Consider the following 17413-nt stretch of genomic DNA (forward strand, 5'->3'; position numbering starts at 1 on the left):
AAGCTTTACAGGCTGAGGTTGTTCTCCTACAAGAACTGTCGGAACAGAAGCTTCTTATACAGAGGAGACAAAGAGTACGTGGCTACTAAGTCCCACATCGCATCCTCAAGGCATCCAATTCATTCCTCAAGTTTTAAAGGGATGATCTGCAGCTGAGCCAGCCCTTAGAAAGGGGCTTGATGGTCCAGGGCCCCCCCCCCAGGTGTCCCTTTGATTGTGCATTCATGATCACTTATGCTCATGATGATATTGGGGCGGTTATACACAATCCCACTTTCAGTACTCAGATCTTTATAATTTAGCCAGAGGCCATCAATTCACTTTTGATACCGTTTGCACCTGCAAAAGTTTCAGAGAGGGCATATTGCTTTGCTTCCAAATCAATGCCCGCCCTGTAACTTTATGTTGAAATCCTGGGGCTGTGGTTTTGTTTTACTCCGCTAAGTTTCAAGAGTTTCCCTCCAAATGGCAGTAATAAGGTAACATGGAGAATCACAGAATAAAGCAGAATGATGTTGGGATGGTCCTGGAGAAATCCACCACTAATGCGTCATTATTGCAGAAATGACATGCCTCAGAATACACCTGCCAAAAAACCCACCGGTCTGGAGAGATGCCTTCACAACCAGGGACCAGGCAAGCCCACCAAAGCCCTAAGATCAGCTCTGGAGGTCCTCCTCTCTGGCTTGCCTATACCTAATTGGTGGTGGCACCAAAGTTATAGAATTCATTCTCCATGTTGCAGAATACATCTGCAAGCAAAACCAAAGCAGACTGGAAGGGCCACTAGTCTCAAGGAATGACTGAACGTCTGTTTTCTGAGTCTCAGAGGCTGGATGAGGCCACATAAGTTTGTGGGCACAGCAGAGGCAAATGGGCACAGACAGAGAGACTTTTGATCCCAACTCTGTGCATGTCCCCACCCCACCCCCCAACACCATATTCATACATTACTCAGGCCAAGAAACAATTTCATGCAGAAAAGTCCTGTAGAATTCTTGCACTACCAATGTTGCTGACAGGGACATATTTTGGAATCTATTCTCTGCGGAAGGAAACACACAGGGCACATTTCTTTTTTCCACAGAATCTATTTTCACATTCTACATTTGTTGGCTAGGCCAATATGATTTGGAGGAGGGGGGGTTATGAAAATGGAGTGTTACTAAACACACTGCTACCGCAGTCATCCACACTGTGACCTTCAAAGCTACAAACGAAAATTTGAACACAACAGCGAGGACAGAAGGCGAAAGGGTTAAAAAAAAAACACTATAAACAGCTGAAATGTATTTTTTCTCTCTTTCTCCTATATCTAAGTCTAACTATACAGAGAATGATAATCTATCTACAAAAGTCTTTGGGCAAGACTAGGTGAACAACAGAGAAGAAAGGGGTGAAGCCGGTTTTATGATGCTGGAGCCAGACGACAGAAGGGGGTGGAGGGGGGGAAACTACACATTGTATTTGTACCTTTGATCTATGGAATGGTGGGACATGAAGGTGCCCCCTTCAAGGCCAACTACTGATCAAAGAGCATCCATGGCCACATAAGGAAGGGCTCTGTGGAGGCAATGTCATAGAAGAGAGCTTAGGAACCACACAGCACGCCGAGTCACGCATAACAGCCACCGACGGTTCTGGCAGGGCGGAAGGCCTGCAGCAGCTGCAAGTATCAAATGGCATCCAATGCTGGAGCTGCCATCCCACAAAGCATTTATAAGTAGTTCAACGTGACAGAGCAAAGGAGGGGAAGGAAGGCCAAGGGTGGCGGGCTCTTAACCCAGTGGGGAGATTCATTTCCTGCACGGACAACCAGGAGAGGAGGAACAGCAGTTGGGCCAGTGTCAAATGCGTGGTTCTAGCCCGTAAGCCGCTGCTGATGGCTCAGGCCCACTGAGCAACATTCCTGTCTTGCGAAAGGGCTCTCGCAGGAACGGAGGAGTCTGGCTTGTACCAGGTCAGACTATAGGTCCATCTAGCTCAGTACGGCTCTCAAAGGTTTCGGGCAGAGAGTTTCTACCAGACCTACTTGGATGTGCCACTGAGATATAGGCCCTTCTCACTCCCACCAGTCACCCGTTAGGAACAGAAGAGCCCCGCAGCCGGATAATGCCAGAGGGGGCCCACATAGCCTAGCCTCCTGTTCTCACAGTGGTCGACCAAATGCCCCAATGGGAAGCCTGCAAACAAGGCCTGAGCGCAACAGCAATACCCTCCCCACCGCAATTCCCAGTAACTGGCACTCAGACGTATACTATCTCCGACAGTGGACGTGGAATACAGCCTCATCTTCCACCCTCCTCAAGTTACCAATTCTCTTTTTGTTTACATCACTCCATTAACCAAACCTGTCCCCCCCCAAAAAAAAATCATACAGAAACAGCACTCAGAATGTACCTCGGCCCCTAGTTTTCTGACCATATCTTAGTGTTTTCCCATACCATTTGGATAAATGAGATTGGACAGTTATCCAAATATATCATATCATGGTATACACACACACACACAATTAGGGCCTGGGGAGAGAATGAGCAACACTGTTGAGTCTCTACTAAAATCTTTCTAAAACAAACAATGAAAACTATTTCTGTATTTCTCATTAGATCCTGAAGATCTGTTAAAAAACTTGCTCTGAAGAAAGTCCCATTGACTGAAGGGGATCTATTTCCAAGCAGCCATGATTAGGACTCTCTCAAAGCTGGTGAGTGGGTATGGGCAAGCAATTTTGGGGGCAGGAGGGCAGGTAACTAGGGGAGGCATTCAACCACCCTCTCCACTCTCACAAAATTGTCATTTCCCTAAAAGGTTCCAGCTGATCTCTCCTGGATTCAGCTACGAATCATCACAGAGCAATATCAAACATTCACAAGCTTGGGTCTATCCCCCCCAAAAAAAGTGACTGCTGTAAGAGGCCAACCCCAGGAATCTTTTCTTGGGGAGGGGGAGGAGAGAGAGACCAAAACAGAATGTTTTAAGAGTGGCAAAGGGGACAAGTCAATAATAACGGCTTAGGAATGGATTACTCTTCAGGTAAGAACTTCAAACTTAGTTGAGGATGACATGGCTTAAGGCTCTGATGAACTCAGCTTAAATGCAGAAGTCACTACCTAACCTCAGACTCTGAAGCAGCCATGTCACTAGGCTTCAGGCTCATTCTCAGGAGAAACTGGGTTCAGAGGGAGCACTGAAAACTCTCCCAAAACTGGAGTCAACAACTTTTCAAGCAGCCACTGTAGTTATGCCTTTAAAAGCAATGTGTTTAGCAAGAATTAGGAGTGTGCTGCTGTTGCTTATCACCAGCTGATTTCTGCACATCAAACTAGTCTTAAAGGCAGAAGAACAGGCCAGGCAGCTTTTTCCCTGGTCAGTTGGCAAAAACCTAAGTTGGCAGTGAACATCTTAGTTAAGAAGCCATCAGGTCTAACCAGAAGGTGCTGCACTTTCTAATCTTCTTCAGCAAACCCCAAAGGACCCTGAGGATATAATGTTGGTTTTATACTGTTTACTACCACCACAGCTTCCCTGCAGAGAATCCTGGGAATTGTAGTTTGGCAAGATTCAAACCCTCTTGAGAGTACTACATTTCCCAGAGTTCCTTAAGGAGAGGAAAAGATTGCTAACCAGTTTACGACTGTAGTTTATGATATGCCTGTCGGGAAAACTCAGTTTGTGACTTAACTCAAAGCACCTACCTTTCCAAACTGCTCGAAATACTGTTTCACATCCTCCACAGTGGTGTTCACAGAGAGGCCTCCCACAAATATCTTTTTAGTCCTTGTCACCATCTAGAAGGCAAAAAGACAACAGGGCAGATTCATCCCCCAGAACTACAAAAAGGCCATTTCACTTTGCCAGCCAAAGAAAATGTGCCACGGTGGTATAAGATTACGGCAAGATATTTGTGTGTATGCAATGATCCCATGCTTTTTTTAGAATCCAGGTTTCTGAGAAAAGTAATGTTTTTTAAAAACACACACACACCAAGGTTCTAGTCCTTAAGGTTGTGATGGTTTGGTGACTTGTGCAAGTTCATGTGCTAGACGTGCTGCTGAGTAACATTTACAGCAGTCGCAGGTGGCACTTCAGTAACCTGCTTTGCTCTTTGCCAATAACTAAATTATGCAGAATAAACTATGTAAGTATTTTACTAAGACAAACTTAATCTGCATTGCATATACAATTTGCAGCATTCTGCTTTGCTGCACAGATTTTCCTCAACACTCCATGCGTGAAATGTCTATCTGCAAATCCCAGCTTCAAGAAATCCCACATAGAAACACGGTCCCCTGCCACCATGTGACTACCTGAATCATCATCTGGATATGTTAAAAGCACACACAGGAGAACAGATGCGTGGAGAAGGTCAGCGTCTGTGGCTAGTTCCATCGTTCCTTTATATGCTTTATAAAGAGTCAGGCGTTGGCCTGTCTCGCTCTTTACTGTTTACACATGGTGCCTTCCAGATGTTGCTGGACTACAACTCCCATCAGCCCCAGCCACACAGCTGCGCTCTCCAGAGTTTCAGACAGACCTCTTTGCCAGCCCTAACAGAGTTGTTGGGGGTTGGGTACCTGTCCTACCCCGGAGTTGCGGCTCCTCTCCACAGCCCCGATAAACAGCCATCAGAAAACAGCTGTTCTACAGGGGCTGTGCTGTGCCTCAAACGGTGTGCTGCAAAAACTCACCATGCAGAGCAGCCAGACATAGCCTGGCTTCGGTTGTCTATGGGGGGAGGCCCTTGGCTCAGTGGTTAGAGCATCTGCTGTGCATGCAGAAGGTCCCAGGTTCAATCCCCAGCAGCATCTCCAGGTAGAGCTGGGAATGTCCCCTGCCTGAGACCCTAGGGAGCTGCTTCCAGTCAGTGTCGGCAATACTGGGCTAGATGGACCACTGATCCGGCTCAGTGTAAGGCTTCTGGGAATCTCCAGGTTAGACTACTACAACGAAGATGATTCGGACCCTGCAGCTAGATAGTTAACTGGAACAAGGCAGCGTGAAGATACAGCACTGGTTCTGGCCCGACTGCCAGTTTGTTTCCAGGCCTGATCAAAAGTGCTGGTTCTGATCTTTTAAAGCCTTATACGGCTCAAGACCCCTGTATCTAAAAGGGCCACCTTTTGCCATATGATCCTGCCCGGACCACAAGATCGTCATACCAAGTCTTTCCCTGCGTGTGCCACATCCCCAGGAGGTCTGGAAGGTTGTGACAAGAGAAGGGGACTTCTCTGTAGTACCACACACACCCCATTTAGGGAACGCTCTCACCAGGAAGGCCTCCCTGGCACCAACCCTGTCATCATTTCTGTGTCAAGCAAAGATGATTCTGTTTTTCCCGGCCATTTGGAAAGTGCCAGTGATATAGTTGTACTGTTAAATCTGTTTTTAAAATAACATGATGTGATTTTTATTACAATTTAAAAAAAACAAAAACTCTGGTTGTTAAGTGACTTCAGGACTTTTAGCAGGAAACTATGGACACATAAGCCACAAGTCTGCCTCACTGGGTCTTCCTCTTGCCAAGGTCACGTTGGAGGCGATTTCTCTTCAAAGAGAGGAGGCGGCCTCAAGCTCGCTCCCACCCCGTTCTCTGCCCACTCATTGAGACAGCCCTTTTGCACATCTCTCCTCCAATTCTGTCTGTAGGGCTTACACAGGAGAAGCGCTGGATTGGGCCCTGGGGTGTGTGCATGTGTCAGGTCTGCCTTGCACCTGAAGCACCCATCTCGCAACAAGGCCCAGCCTCACAGGCAAGTGTGGTGATGTCACCACGAGAAAGAGAGAGATCTCCCAAGTGACTGGCAAAATATTCATTTTAAGACTCTCAAAATCAGCAAGTGCATTTAGGGAAGAGATTGCCCCATTCCTCTCCTCTTGCTTCAGCTTCAGCCCTGCAGAACTCCCTGACGCTAAAAGGGGCCCAGGGGTGCTCTCCGAAATCGGCTCTCCCACTAACCCCCCTCCGCTGCCCCCAGCATGGCTGTGCCCCCCTTCACAAGGATCACATGCTCCTAATTACCCCCAAGGAGCGCGCAGAGCTAATCCGCAGCAATTCTCCGGCTTGGACAGCAGCTCACCCAAACACTAAAGCGCCTTCTGTCACCGAACTGCTTAATGGAATTAACCCAATTCCAACCATGTGCTTCTGGAGCTGGTTTCTTGGGATACCCAAACACTCGCTGTCCCGCCACATCAAGCTTCCCTCTTCACCACCCCCGAACTCCCTTTGCACAACTAGCCTGGGCACCTTTTGGGAGAAAAGAATGCCTGCACCTTTGCATTTATTGTACTTTCTACATTTCCATGGCTGACCAATGACATCTGTTCTCTGGCTGGCTCTCAAACATTAAAAAAGATCGAAATGTAATATTTAAAAAATAATAATTTAAAAAACCCGTAACAGTGTGAAAATGTGGTCTTTGAGAGCTGGGTAGAGGAGATTTCAGCAGGTGCAGCTTCTACGGCAAGGAATAGAGAAACAGAACCCACTGAAATCAAATTCAAACTCGCTGTGTAGTCTTTCTCCATTTAGCTCCTGCCTCAATTCCTCCCCCACCCCCACGTCAAATTTTAGACTGTAATCCCCCTGGGGCAAGGACTTGTCCCTTTGAACTTTTGTAAAGCACAGTGTACATGGATGTATCGCTCAACAAAGGTTAAGTTCGCTCTCCTAACACAGCCCTTGAAGGACACATACAAGGGCCCCTGGCTTCTGACCACCTTGGGAACATCGAAAGCTGCCTTGTCAGAGCATTGGTCCATTTAATTCAGTATTGTCTGCACTGACTGGAAGCGGCTCTCCAAGGTTTCACACAAGGAAACAGCCCTAGCCCTACCTGGAGATGCTCTTGGGGATTGAACCGGAGATGCAAAGCAGATGAGCTATGGCCCTTCTCCTTGATGTCATCCAATGAGGCTGAGTGGTGGGAGAATCAGGGCAGATAAAAAGGAAATACTTATTCACACCATGCATAATTAAAGTATGGAATTCTGGCTACAGCTCTCCAGAGTTTGAGGCAGGGACCTTCTACCTGTACTCTTACCAACTGAGCTGCCCTCATCCCCTAAAAATGCTCATGATTCCAAACAAAGACTCTTGCACTGACTTGCACTGAGTCAGACCATGGTCCATCTAGCTCAGTACTGTCTGCACTTACCGGCAGCAGATCTCCAGGCTTTTAGGCAGAGGATCTCTCCCAGCTCTACCAGGAGATCCCAGTGGAGATTGAACCTGGGACCTTTTGCATACAAAGAGAGATGCGCTAACATTGAGCAACGGCCCCTTCCCTACCATTGGAAGCTGCCTTATACAGAGTCAGACCACTGGTCCACATAGCTCCATGTTGCCTACACGGACTGGCAGTAGCTTTCCAGGGTTTCAGGCAGGGGACATAACCAGCGCTACTTGGGAGATACCGCTGGGGATCGAACCTGGGCCCTTCTGTGTGCAAATCACACATTTTCATAGAGCCTTTCCTCTATCAATCTGAGCCCACAAAGCTAATAGTCTGGCCTCCAAGGGTAGCCAAATGTGGCTCAATACGTCCCCTTCAGGCAGGGAACAGGCTATATAAGCTTTACCCATAACTCCTCCTTACAGCCCACACTGGCTGGGGCTAACAGGAACATCCAGAGGGCCACAGGTTGCCCGCACTCTGGCTCTACCCCATCACCCCACATATTGATTTCCCTTAAATCTTGAGATGGCAGGTAGGTAAAGTTCAGCAGCCACAGTGCGCCATTCCCAAGACCAGCAGCGATTTCCAACTCGCAGCAGGTTTTTGCTCCTGCAAATTAGAATCCCTGAAAACGTGCAACTCGGAGGCGGATTTGGACTTATGCAGGTCAGCCCACTATTTGAGTCACGGGTTGCAGTACATAACTGACGCACGCACGCACACAGGCAACTGATGTCACCATTTTTCATCCACCTCCAACTGGTGGACCTCGGGGGTCCTAATAATAATAATAAGAAGTGAAACAGAGTCCCTGCAAGCCTAAAGGCTGCGCTAGATCACAGTTCAAGCAGCACAGGAAAGTTTGGGAAAATGAAGACATGTGGGCACTTAAGCAAGACACTGCTTGACAGCGAGGGGGAACACGGCAAGGCAGACCCTGGTGAGCCCCCCCTCTTCAGAAGGTGCTCCTTGAGACACCTCCACCTCCATTATCAAAGCAGCTTAGGGGACCATCGCTGGTGATCGTAACAACTGGCAGAACCAGGTAACACAGCAGGCTCTCAAACAGTGAGTTTTTAGGTGGAAGGAATGGGGAAGGTCCAAAGGGAGGGAAGCCCCACGTCAACAGTGCTGATCCGCACGCCAGCCTAAGAGGAAGCAGTCCATCACTGCCTGCTGGCCGAGGAAGCTTGATGCCCAAAAGCACCTGTGCCACTTATCTTCAAGACGGGCTGGGAGCCATTCTCAAAAGCCATAAACAGCACTTACCTTGGGCTGTGCTCTGCGAGGAAACGCAACCTTTGGGTCAATCTGAAAGAGAAGGAGGAACAGGTTATAACCGTGCCCAAAACTATTTGCAAGAGCTTTCCTTTAAAACAGCCACAGAGCAGAGGCAATGGGTCAAGGTAAGAGTCAGAGCGAAATACCTGAGAGACCGCCTCCTTCCCTTCAGACCTCCTTGGGTGTTAAGATCAACACAGGAGGCTTTCTTGGTAGCTTCCCTGCCCTCAGAAGTCCGGTGGGGGTGGCAGCCCGGGAGAGGGCATTCTCTGTGACAGCCTCTAAGTCATGAAATTCCCTCCCCACAGAAGTGTCCCTGACCCCTTCGCAGCACAGTTCTTGGAGAATGCTAAAGTGCACCTCTCTACCCTGGCATTTGGCCCTTGAGGTGTATGTTCTCAGGACATACCCTATTCCTGTGCTTGTTATTTGTTTTTAATTGTCTTTTATACTGAATTTTAAACTGCTGTAACCCCCCCCCCCCCGGGACCTGGTGGTGAAGCGCAGGTGATAAATATAACTACTTCCATCAGCTCCAGTGAGCATAGCCGTTCTGGGCTATGCTTCCCATCAGCCCCAATCCTATGCATCTTTACTCAGCAGCAAGACCCACTGTGTTCAGCAAGGTTTACTCGCTTGGATGCGTGCCTAGGAACTGCAGCTTTTAATTGGGAAGTGGCCTCTTCTAGTAGGATGGGGGCCACACAGAGGCTGGCACTTCAAAATACCAGATCCCTTCACTCCCTTTGGACCACCAGCTCAGCCAGCTCGGCAGGATTAAAGGGAAGAGAGAGAGAGAAACCACAAAGCAACTTTGCTTTGCTCTTGCAGCTTTCCACTTCCTCTCATTTATTTTCTCGCCTCCTTTCCTTTCATTTATTGTCCAGAATTCAGACCCCTTGGAGCCACTCCAAGTTGCTGCAAAGTTTCACCGTGCCTCCCTCCCAAATTTTGCTCTGAATCACACCCAGAGGCGCAGATAAAAGTTAAATTACCTAAGTCCCCTCGCGCTGGCAGGTTAATGTTGATCAAGGGCAGGCAAAGTGGTACCCTTCAAATGTTGCTGGACAACAACTCCTGTCATCCCTGGCCAATGCCATGCTGGCCACCGAGGCTGATGGGAGTTGGAGTCCAAAAAATCTGAAGGGCACCAGGTTACCAAAGGCTGCTACATGTACTTATCTGGGAGGAAGTCCCACAGAAATCAGGGGGGCTTACATCTAAGTAGACATGCATAGGATTATGCAGTAAATCAATTAAAACAGTGTCTCAGCAATCCCCACAACCAACCCTACTGGGTAGGTCATTACGATTTTCTGTGGAGAGGCAGAGTATGAAATATACTGTCTTCCAGTTCTCTGGAAATTTTGCAAATCAAAAACCTGCCAGAATCAGATCTGGCATATTTGTTGGATTTATATTTAGTAAAGCAAACTCAAAAGGTATGCCAGGTTAATTTATCCAGCTTGCTTGCTTGCTTATTTATTTGTTTGTTTTATATCCCGCCCTTCTTCCCCGTAGGAGCCCAGGGTGGCAAACAAAAGTACTAAAAACACACTGAAACATCATAAAAACAGACTTTAAAATATATTACAACAAAACATCTTTTTTTAAAGAATGCTTTAAAAACGTCTTTTTAAAAAAGCTTGAAAAACATATTAAAAAAGCAATTCCAACACAGAAGCAGACTGGGACAAGGTCTCAAAAGGCTTGTTGAAAGAGGAAGCTCTTCAGTAGCCGCCGAAAAGATAACAGAGATGGCGCCTGTCTAATATTTCGAGGGAGGGAATTCCAAAGGGTAGGTGCCCCTACAATAAAGGTCTGCTTCCTATGTTGTGTGGAACAGACCTCCTGATAAGATGGTACCTGCAGGAGGCCCTCGCCTGCAGAGCGCAGTGTTCAGCTGGGTATATAAGGTTAAGATGGTCTTTCAGGTATCCTGGTCCAAGCTGTACAGGGCTTTGTACACTAAAACCAGAACCTTGAACTTAGCCTGGTAGCATATCAATAAGTACCTCTGAAAATTTTTCAAATAACCAAAATTATCTGAATTGAACTATTTGATGGGCAGGGCAGAGAAAGAAACACTCAAAATGACACACTAATAGAGCTATCCTATACTTGAGTTATGCTGGATGCAGAGCTGTAGGATTTGGTGAAGGCCACACTTTCTTAGTGCAGCACCAGACACATTGCCAGCATGAGATACACCAGTGGAACTGCCCAGATGTGCAGGCGGAACGTTCCACTGGTGCAGACATTCCACAACAGATCTGCCAGTGGGATGCCTACAGGGGTGCAGAGTCATGGGCAGGACAGGGCACCACAGAGGAGGAGCACCTTTATGTTGTATCCCAGCCTTCACCAACCTCATGCCCGCCAGCTGTTTTGGACTATAACTCCCATCAGCCCCAGCCAGCGTGGCTCTGCAGGAGTACAAAACACGGCTGTGCCGTTTGGGGCTGATGGGAGTTGCAGTTCAAAGCGTCTCGAAGGCACAAAGTCGGCAAAGGCTGCATGCAGTATATATATCCTACCCTCTTCCAGATCATGATGCGCCTTTACAGGAAACTCAGACACAACTCAAGAAGTTTATCTTCCCATTAATGGACAGGGAAATAAGCACCCCCATGATGATGGTCGCCCTACAGTTCAGGACCCAGTCTCAAGGAAGCATCCAGCATCAAGTACATGAAAGGTTGTCACACAGAGGAGGGCCGGGATCTCTTCTCAGTCGTCCCAGAGTGCAGGACACGGAATAATGGGCTCAAGTTGCAGGTAGCCAGATTTCAACTGGACATCAGGAAAAACTTCATAACTGTTAGAGCCATACGACAATGGAACCAATTACCTAGAGAGGTGGTGGGCTCTCCGACACTGGAGGCATTCAAGAGGCAGCTGGACAGCCATCTGTCAGGAATGCTCTGATTTGGATTCCTGCATGGAACAGGGGGTTGGACTTGATGGCCTTATAGGCCCCTTCCAACTCTACTATTCCATGATCACCAGTATCTCAAGCCCACAGAGGGAGATCACAAGCCAGGCAGTAGCCCCGTAGGCGTTCTCTCTCTCTCCCCCCCCCATGTCCCAAACCCTTTAGCAAAGGCAAGGAGGAACTCTGTCGATGGGACGCTGTGGAGAAGATGCACCTTGCACGAAAGAAGGGAGCACTGCTGAACAATTTTAAGAATTAGCCCAAGAGTTTAAGCTGGCATCTGAAAGAACAAAATCTAGGTGCCCTCCTAATATCTGGCAGGAGGGGCTTCTATAACCAGAGAAACACCAGATGAAAAGCCCTCTCTTCATTTAATTCAGTGGGCCGTGCTGCAGAAGGTCCCGTCAGTTTGCACCCCGGGGTCTGTTTTAATTATTATTACATCTGTATCCCATCTTTCCTCCAAGAAGCTCAAGATGGCATACAACAGTTCTCCCCCTCCCCGTTTTATCCTCATGACAACCCTGTGAGGTAGGTTAGCTTGACAGACTGTGGCTGGTGGTGCAAGGGTCACCCAGTGAACTTCATGGCCGAGTGGGAATTTCAACCACAGTCTCCCGGGTCCTGCCCAACACTTTAACCACTATGCTCTCTGGCTCTCCTCCTCTGACCCTGCTCTTGCCTCTCTTGAAGAACCGCCTTGCTGGATCCGTTCCCAACAGTGCCCTGCTTGCCAGTGTTAAAAGATCTGCACTGGCTTCCCATCCAGGTTCAAAGTACAACCCCCTGAACAACTTAGGCCCAGGATACCTTAAGAACCGCCTCACTCCATCATGTCCCAAAGCGATCACTGAGAACATCAGAGGAAGCACAATTAGGAATCCCCCATGTCCCAGAAGCATGACTCATGTCAATGAGTTGTCATACCATCAGCTGCAATGGGCCCAACTCTGTGGAACTCCCTCCCACTAGATGGCAGGCAGGCACCGTCCTTGCTAAATTCAGTCGCCTCATTAAAAGTTTTATTTCAAGGGACCTTTGGAGAAGGGTCACAGCTCAGTGGCAGAAGTTCCCAGGTTCAATCTCTCCAGGTAGGGCTGGGAATGTCCCTTGCCTGAAATCCTGGAGAGCCGCTACCAGTCAGTGCAGACAATACTGAGCTAGATAGACCCACGGCCTAATTAGGCAGAAGGCAGCCTTCTGTGTTCCTTTGCACCATGATCATTGCTCTGATGTGCGTTTTTACTTTTTGTAAGCCGCTTTGAGAGGCGTTGAGGGTATAAATAAAACAAGCCAACAAACAGTTGCCTCTGGATGTTCACAGGCAGGGACACAGCCTCTCCCCCCCCAGCTCTTCGCCCCCCCCCGTCATCTGGCATTCTGAGGTACAATGCGCCCGGTCCACAGGGGATCGATCCATTTAGCTACTGTGGCCAGAAGCCGTTAAATTATGCCTATCCCCCATGGATTTGTCTAATCCTTTGTTTAAAATCAGCATCCAGGCTAGCCGCCAAAAACACATCCCTTGGCACTGAGACCCCATCAGTCAGTCAATTGTGTGTGGAAGGGAAAAAGCAGATTGTTTGGTATCTCCCCCCCACAATAAGTTTTCACAAGTGACCTGATATTGTGAGAAGAAAAAGAGTTCCACTCACCACAAAATTCAGAATTTTAGACCCCTCTTTCCTGTCAACCTCCCCCGAAAAAATTATCATTTCCCCCCCTCCCAGACTTCCCAAACCCTCCAGATGTTTTGGACTACAACTCCCATCAGCACAGCTGTTTTGAACTACAACTCCCATCATGCCCAGCCAGCACAGGAGCATGACACTGGGGCTGCTGGGAGTTGTAGTCCCAAACATCTGGATGGCACCAAGTTAGGGAAGGGCCGCTCTGCCACTTCTCCTCGTGAAGAAGATGCCCATGACTCTCTCAAATCATTTCAGTTGCCCTGCTCTGTCTTTCACAGCAGCCACCTCTGGCCCCCATCCCTGGATGCTTATTTACACAAACAGGCCTTGTTCTGGGGGGGGGGGAATAGGTGGGAAAGAAGTTTCTAAAACAAAGAACAAACAATAAACACCCACACAATCCCTTTTCACTGCGACATTAGCACAACTCCACCATGAGTTCAGAGGCCCTCCGGGGACAGCGGGAGGCTGATGGAAGATACCAGGCACAAACAATTTTCTCCTCTCTTTCCCAGTTCCCGGCCGGTGACATTCAGCCCCTGCCAAGAAGATCCTCCCGTATTTCAGAACAAGTTAAGCCAGGCCTTCCTTTCCCAGAGGAATTCACTGAGCAGAAATAGGCCGGCAGTTCTTTAAATGAAACGCTTCTCAACAGCTAGGCAAATGGAGGCGGGGAGTGAAAGACTTATCATAGAAAGGGCTAGAGAGAGTGTGACTAGTAGCCAGCGAGTTATTGAAGAAGCCGTCGTAGTGGTACAGGGTGTGCTTTGAGGGTTGGAGTCAGGGCACGCAAGAGCAGAAGCCATTTCACTTGGAGACTGGAGAACCCTAGGAGAGTGAGTTCGCATCTGATGCTCCCAAGAAGCAAACAGCCTTTTGCAAAACCGTACAGGAAACTGCTGACAGGTTGTGCAGCCAAAACACAGTCGGCTTCCATTAACTTGCGTTCCAGCATGCAAAGCGTTACTCAACTATTTCGTGCCTAATCATTTATCCTATTATCTTACAGCGCTCACATGTCACCTGCACTGGTTACCTTATTTGATCCTGGGTTCAGCTTAAAAGCAACAATATTCAGCTACAAAGCCCTTGGCCCCCTCCAGAAATCCTTTTTATGCATGGTCATTTGTACACATGATGGTTTCAGGGCAAGACTGTTTACGCCTGCAAACGTTTCAGGGTAGACATAAGGTTTCATTTCCGATTACTGTTATGTCCTGTAACTTCCTGCTGAAATCCTGCAACTTTTTAATACCACAAATGTTCCAGAGTTCTTTTTTTGTCCTGCTTTTTGTTGTGTCCCCCACAAATGCCATTAACACTGGGAAAGCATCACAGAACAACTACTAAAGCAGAATTATGCATGGACAGTCCAGCAAAAATCCACCACCAATGCACCATTATCGCGTCAATGACAAGTTGCAAAATATACCAGCCAAAAACCAACCAACCTCCACCTGCCTGGAGGGATGCCTTCACAACCAGGGGACAGTCCAACCCACCACAGCTCTCAGATCAGCCTCATCTGTACCTGATTGGTGGTGACAACAAAGTTATGGAATCCCCTCCCCAAAAGGGATCCAACAGGCTTCATCTCTTCCCCATTTTGATGTGCTGTATGAAATAAATTATAGAGCCATTTTGATGTAAGATTTCCCCCACCATGCAAGTTTTACAGTGTTATGTGGAACAGCGGTACAGAAATGGGTAGAAATAAAAATTAGGGACATCATTTAAGGAGGGCATGTTTTCAGACCACCGCATGATTAAAATCCTCCAGAGTCCCAACCAAATCTCTGGTTATTATGAAGTATAAAAACATAACCCTGAAAAATATTCTGCAAGCAGACTGGTTTTCCTTTGCAGTTTCATTCTGCATGTGTATGCAAGAGCAGGCCTTTGAACTTTGACACACACACACACACACCCTGCTTCAAATCTCTTCCTGAAACCCTAAACAGCACTTCCATCCACACCAGAGCACCTAGGAATTAACATTAAACAAGAGAGACCATGGCTTGGCCAAAGTGAAACAACAAGCACCTGAATATGGCTCTCTCAAGCTGGTGTACCACACACAGCCTCCCCCAACCTCAGGCCCTCCAGATGGTTTGGACTACAACCCCCATCAGCCCCAGCCAGCACAGCCATATTTTCTACCACACCACAACCATGCTCGCTGGGGCTGATGGGAGTTGTAGTCCAAAATATCTGGAGGGCACCAGATTGGGAAAGGCTGATATTGTCCAATAATCAGATCCCAACACTGGTCACAACCAGGGCATAAAAGATGACACACACACATCGGTATTGTTTGTGGCCAGTCTCTTGTACTCAGAGGTATACTGCCTGTAGATATGGAGGTTCTAAGTGTGCTGGTGTTGCTAATAACTGTTCACAAACCTTGCTTGAATCTGTCAATATGGTGCCCTCTAGATACTGTTGAACTACAACTGGATGGCATAAGAAAAGCCTGCAGGATCAGGCCAGTGGCCCACCTGGTCCAGCATCCTGTTCTCACAGTGGCCAACCAGATGCCCATGAGAAGCCCGCAAGCAAGTCCAGAGCACAAGAGCACTCTCCCCTCCCTCAGTTTCCAGCAAGCGGTGTTCGGAAGTGTATTGCTTCTGACTATGGAGGCTACAACTCCCACAACCTCCAGCCAGGATGGCCAATGGTCAGGGATGATGGGAGTTGTAGTCCAGCAACATCTAGAGAGCAGCATATTGGCTAGCCTCTTTTGGGGGTCATCTAAGCCCATGGCAGTGAAGTTTATAAATTTGGCCGTGTACTTCATTGCAAATAGATTGTGCAAACCTAAGGCAAACTCAAGACAAATGCAAAACTGAAACCAGGTTAGGCACCAGCCTGGTAGTCATAGGCGACGAGAGATTGCATGCAGGTGAGCAGATGCTGTTCCATGCAGATGTGTGGGCAGACAAGTTGCGCCCAGCATAATAACCAACTAGGCTGCCAGAGTGGGGGGTGAGGAAGTCCCCTTCTCCACGAGCCCAGCCCCAAAATGCAGCTACCTGCTGCAGGAGGGACTGTGCTCTCTGTCTAGTAATATTTATTTATTTATTTTGCAGGCTAATAACTTTTGTGGGCTTATTTACAAGGCTGGCCAAACTCCACCGCCTTCTCCCTTGCCTTCCTTCCTTCCCCCAATTCCTTAAATGCCACTTGGGGAGGGGGTGTTTGGGCGAAGCTCTCCACATCTCAGCTAACAGCAACCCTAACCATCCCAGGCATTCAGCTCTTAATTTTTGGAGGGTTTCTGGAAGGCTCTTGACGTTGTAGCCTCGTTTAGGGGTGTGGGCTGTTCCACTATCTTCTCTATCTATTGTGTTTTTTAACTTTTTACTTGTGCTAGTTTTATATTGGTTTTAATATTTTCACTGTATGGGTTCATTTTTGTGAAGAAAAGCAACTAATAAATTAAATTGATAATTAATCAGAGCATAGGAAGCTGTCTTATACTGAGTCAAATCATTGATCCATATCTAGCTTAGTACTGTCTACACTGACTGGCAGCAGCTCACCACAGTTTTAGGCAGAAGTCATTTTCAGTCCTACCTGGAGATGACACGGAGCTATTGACCATCGCTAATATTTACACAGCAGCTTTCCAATACACATGGAGTTCTTTAGACACATTATCTCAGGAGCCCTGCCAACCACCTCCATTAACCTCATATTACAGGCCAGCCAGCGGATCTGTTTTAGCTGACAGCCAAAAGCAAGGATTGGCAGCCCATAGCTCCTGCCCAGGGCCCGAAATCTGTGCACTGCTCGACCTCTCCCTTTCCAAGTAGACGATCCAGCGAGGACTCACAGAGCAGTGGAAAGGCCATTTCTGTGCCATTAACTGACAGTGCACCCAAACATAGGGATGCGTAAAAGCAGAGACAGGAAGCCACTGACGCAAGTGATGCCTCCGTCACTAGGCGGGGTCAGAGAGGAGTGACATTGCAGAAGGCAAGATCTCCAATCCCTGGGTTGCGTCAGCGTGGCTTCCCGGTTTGAGTGCTGGACTAAGACCTGGGAGACCAGGGTTCAAAATCCATACCGAGGCATGAAGCTCCATGGATGACCTTGGACCAGTCACAGTCTCTCGGAAGGCCTATCTCACAGGGTTGTTGTTATGTTAAAATGGGGAGGAGGAGAGCCATGTTTGCACACCACTTTCAGCTCCTTGGAGGAAAGGTGGGATATAAATGTAATACGTAATAAATAAAAACAAAGGTGTTCATGCAAAAGGAGGAACACTTGCAGAGAAAGACTAGCAGACTGTTCTTAATCCTTCACCCTCTTGCAATTCCTCACTG

The 17413-nt window shown here is 47.9% G+C and overlaps 1 protein-coding gene across 5 annotated transcripts in view; it reads right to left on the reverse strand.

The window, feature by feature from the left end:
- MSI1 (musashi RNA binding protein 1) overlaps positions 1-17413 on the reverse strand; it is a 54304-nt gene that overhangs the window by 27606 nt on the left and 9285 nt on the right. For all 5 annotated transcript variants that reach the window (XM_061602620.1, XM_061602618.1, XM_061602619.1 and 2 more), the window contains exons 5-6: positions 8448-8489; positions 3696-3788 (exon numbers count right to left, since the gene is read on the reverse strand). In XM_061602620.1, coding sequence (XP_061458604.1) covers positions 3696-3788; positions 8448-8489 — 135 coding nt within the window. The remainder of the gene's footprint in view (positions 1-3695; positions 3789-8447; positions 8490-17413) is intronic.

The sequence above is a fragment of the Rhineura floridana genome, chromosome 19, assembly GCF_030035675.1.
Source record: "Rhineura floridana isolate rRhiFlo1 chromosome 19, rRhiFlo1.hap2, whole genome shotgun sequence".
NCBI classification, from domain to species: Eukaryota; Metazoa; Chordata; class Lepidosauria; order Squamata; family Rhineuridae; genus Rhineura; species Rhineura floridana.